Source organism: Microtus ochrogaster, unplaced genomic scaffold (genome assembly GCF_000317375.1).
Source record: "Microtus ochrogaster isolate Prairie Vole_2 unplaced genomic scaffold, MicOch1.0 UNK124, whole genome shotgun sequence".
Classification (NCBI taxonomy): domain Eukaryota; kingdom Metazoa; phylum Chordata; class Mammalia; order Rodentia; family Cricetidae; genus Microtus; species Microtus ochrogaster.
This window is the reverse complement of record NW_004949222.1, coordinates 231,923-235,132: the sequence shown is the minus strand read 5'-3', so window position 1 is coordinate 235,132 and position 3,210 is coordinate 231,923. Positions and strand designations below refer to the sequence as shown.

The 3,210-nt window shown below is 52.2% G+C and overlaps 1 protein-coding gene across 1 annotated transcript in view; it reads left to right on the top strand.

Annotated features, from left to right (window-relative positions):
* LOC101980514 (A disintegrin and metalloproteinase with thrombospondin motifs 10) overlaps window positions 1-3,210 on the top strand; it is an 89,098-nt gene that overhangs the window by 81,945 nt on the left and 3,943 nt on the right. Inside the window, exons 45-49 of the mRNA XM_026778300.1 lie at window positions 295-441; window positions 590-738; window positions 1,111-1,194; window positions 2,626-2,821; window positions 2,919-3,088. Of these exons, the coding sequence (XP_026634101.1) occupies window positions 295-441; window positions 590-738; window positions 1,111-1,194; window positions 2,626-2,821; window positions 2,919-3,088 (746 nt within the window). The remainder of the gene's footprint in view (window positions 1-294; window positions 442-589; window positions 739-1,110; window positions 1,195-2,625; window positions 2,822-2,918; window positions 3,089-3,210) is intronic.

The window sequence follows — 3,210 nt, the reverse complement described above, 5'->3', positions numbered from 1 at the left end:
TTCACGTGGGAAAACAAATTGAAAGTGGGTACCAGGCTGGTCTCGAACTCACAGAGATCCGCCTGCCTCTGCCTCCCGAGTGCTGGGATTAAAGGCATGCGCCACCATCGCCCGGCTACTTTCGTGATCTTTATGTGGAGACAATTTCTGTCCCTCTTTCTATCTGACCTCTGGTCCTTCCCAGTTACCACCTCTGGGGCTCTTCCTTCTCCCTTCCCCCAATTTGATCCTCAGAGGTTGGACCCCACTTGTTTTCCTGTACCCTCACTCTTCGCTCTCCTGCCTCTCCGCCAGCACCAGACAGGATGACTTCTTCATCCTTCAGGAAGAGGCTGCCGACAGTTTCTTAGAAAGCATCTTCAAGACCGAGTTCGTCAGCCTTCTGTGCAAGCGCTTTGAAGAGGCCGCACGCAGGCCCCTGCCCCTCACCTTCAGCGACACGTATGCTCCTCAACCCACAGCCAATTCGAGCACCACTCTCTACCTGGTCTATGTGCGGTGCCCCCTGCCTACCGCAGGGACCCTGGCACGGGTTGGGTGTGGAAGAGGAACCCCAGCTGGCGCCCCCAAATACCCTTCTCTCCCCTAGACTACAGTTCCGGGTGAAGAAGGAAGGCTGGGGTGGAGGCAGTACCCGCAACGTCACCTTCTCCCGCGGGATAGGAGACTTGGCTGTGCTCAAAGCTGGGGGCCGAGCTCTCACTGTCAGCATTGGGGACGGTCTGCCTAAGAGCACCAGTAAGTCCGCGGGAAGCAGAGGTGGACATGGTGGGGGCGAGGCGGGGCGAGGCTGATGAAGACTTTGTGGGGGTGGAGCTAGTTAGGCTGGTCTAGAGAGGCCAGGGTCTCAAGGGTCAAGGTACAAAAGAAGATAACCCGCCTTAGGGAAATGACCAATGAGAGGAAACGTGAAGGGTCGCGGCCATAGAAGCAACCCTAAGCTCTCAACAGATGGTGGGGCGTGTCCTGAAGTGAGAGAGCTCAAAGAATAAGGAGGGTGAGGGGAAGGTTCAGAAAGGGTGGAATCTCCACCAGCAACGAACGTGGGAGAACCGATGAGTATGAGCAGAGGCGTGCTCAAATCTGTCTCTGCTGTCTTTCTCTTTTCAGAGCCTACGCGGAAGGGGTTAGCCCAGGGAAGACCTCGAAGGTCAGCGCAGGCCCCTACTCGAGCAGCTCCTGGGCCCCCCAGAGGTGAGGACTTAGTGATTTACGCTGCCTTTTGTGGACGTCAGAATCTAACAACAATGACTCAACTCACTATAGCTCTTCCATCTACAAGAGGCATAATCGGGAATATTTCTAAGATCTGACCTCTCATACCATCCGGCACAATCCTAGCCTGGAAACTACGTTTAATTTAGCCAACTCATCATATTTATTCTTGCCTCTAGACTTGGCACCCAAATCCCCACATTACCTACACCCTAGAGGTAGAATGCTTGCTTAGCATGCAGAAAGACATGTAAATCTGGGTCTGTCAACTGCACAGGAACGTTGAGACCCTGTCTCAAAAACAGATAGGAGAGCTGGGCAGTGGTGGTGAACATCTTTATTTAACACCAGCAAGTGGGAGGCAGAGGCAGGAGGATCTCTGGGTTTGAGGCCAGCCTGGTCTACAGGACTGGCTCCACAGCTACTGAAACCTCCCTCCCAAAAAAGATGGATGGATAGATAGATAGATAGATAGATAGATAGATAGATAGATAGATAGATAAAGAAAGAAAGAAAGAAAGAAAGAAAGAAAGAAAGAAAGAAAGAAAGAAAGAAAGAAAGAAAAAAAGAAAAAAGATTTGGGCTGGGTGTGGTGGTGAACACCTTTAATTCCAGGACTCAGGAGGCGAAGGCAGGTGGATCTCTGAAAGTTCAAGGCCAGCCTGGTCTACACAGCCAGTGCCACAGCTACACAGTGAAACCATAAATCAAAGGAGAAGGGAGAGGTGGTGAGGAGGAAGAGATGGAGAGAAGAAAGGAGGGGAGTAGGAAAAAGTAAGGGAGAAGGAAGAGGAAGGAAGAAAGAAACTCCCAAGTCTTCATCAAGTGTGTACCATGCATGCACCCCACACATACACCAGCAATAAATACATAAAGCCACGCACAAACGCCCTTCTGTTTACCCCAGCAGCTTGTAAAGCTCCCTATAGAGCCTCCTGCCTCTGGGGTCCCTCATGCAGACTCTGTCCTTTTCTTTTTGTTTGTTTTGGTGGTTTGGTTTTTCTTTCTGTTTTTTGTTTTGGTTTGGTTTGGTTTTGGTTTATTGAGACAGGGTTGCTCTGTGCAGCCCTGGCTGTCCTGGTGCTCACTCTGTAGACCAGGCTGGCCTTGACCTCAGAGATCCACTTGCCTCTGCCTCTGCCTCCTGAGTGCTGGGGTTAAAGGCATCACCATGTTCTTGTTTTTGAGACAGGGACACTCTATGTGGTCCCGGCTGGTAGGACCACCTGCCTCTTCTTCCCCAGGTGCTGGGGTTAAAGGCGAGCATCCCCACTCCTGGTCCTCAGACACAGTTCTACCATACTGAGTTGAGAGTGGCTGCATCTTCTGTCGGGCTCAGATCTCAGCACCAACTCCTCAAATGTTCACAGCCACTCATGACAGATATCTCTGTCTTTGTTTCCACCATAGGCATGAATCGAAATGGGGTACCACCTTCTTCCCGGGCGGGGCCCTTACCCGTGGAGATCACATCTGGAAGGAGTTCCCAGAGGCCTCCCCGAGGCCCTCCATCCTCAACCCTAGGAGCCAGCAGACGTCCCCGGGCACGGCCACCTTCAGAGCACAACACAGAATTCCTCAATGTGCCTGACCAGGGTGTGGCAGGGTAGGTGGGGACAGGTGGGGGGCACAGCCCCAGGAGGTGGCTAAGGGATAAAGGAGTATCTATCCGGGCTGTGATGAAACCCACACTGTCTCCACAGCATGCAAAGGAAGCGGAGCACAGGGCAGAGACCGGTGCCAGGTGTGGGTCGGCCCAAGCCCCAACCACGCATCCATGGCCCAAGGTGCCGGGCACTGTACCAATACATAGGCCAAGATGTGGACGAGCTGAGCTTCAATGTGAATGAAGTAATTGAGATCCTCATGGAAGGTTTGTTTTTTTGTTTTTTTGTTTTCTTTTTTTCCGAGACAGGGTTTCTCTGTAGCTTTGGAGCCTGTCCTGGAACTAGCTCTTGTAGACCAGGCTGGCCTCGAACTCACAGAGATCCACCT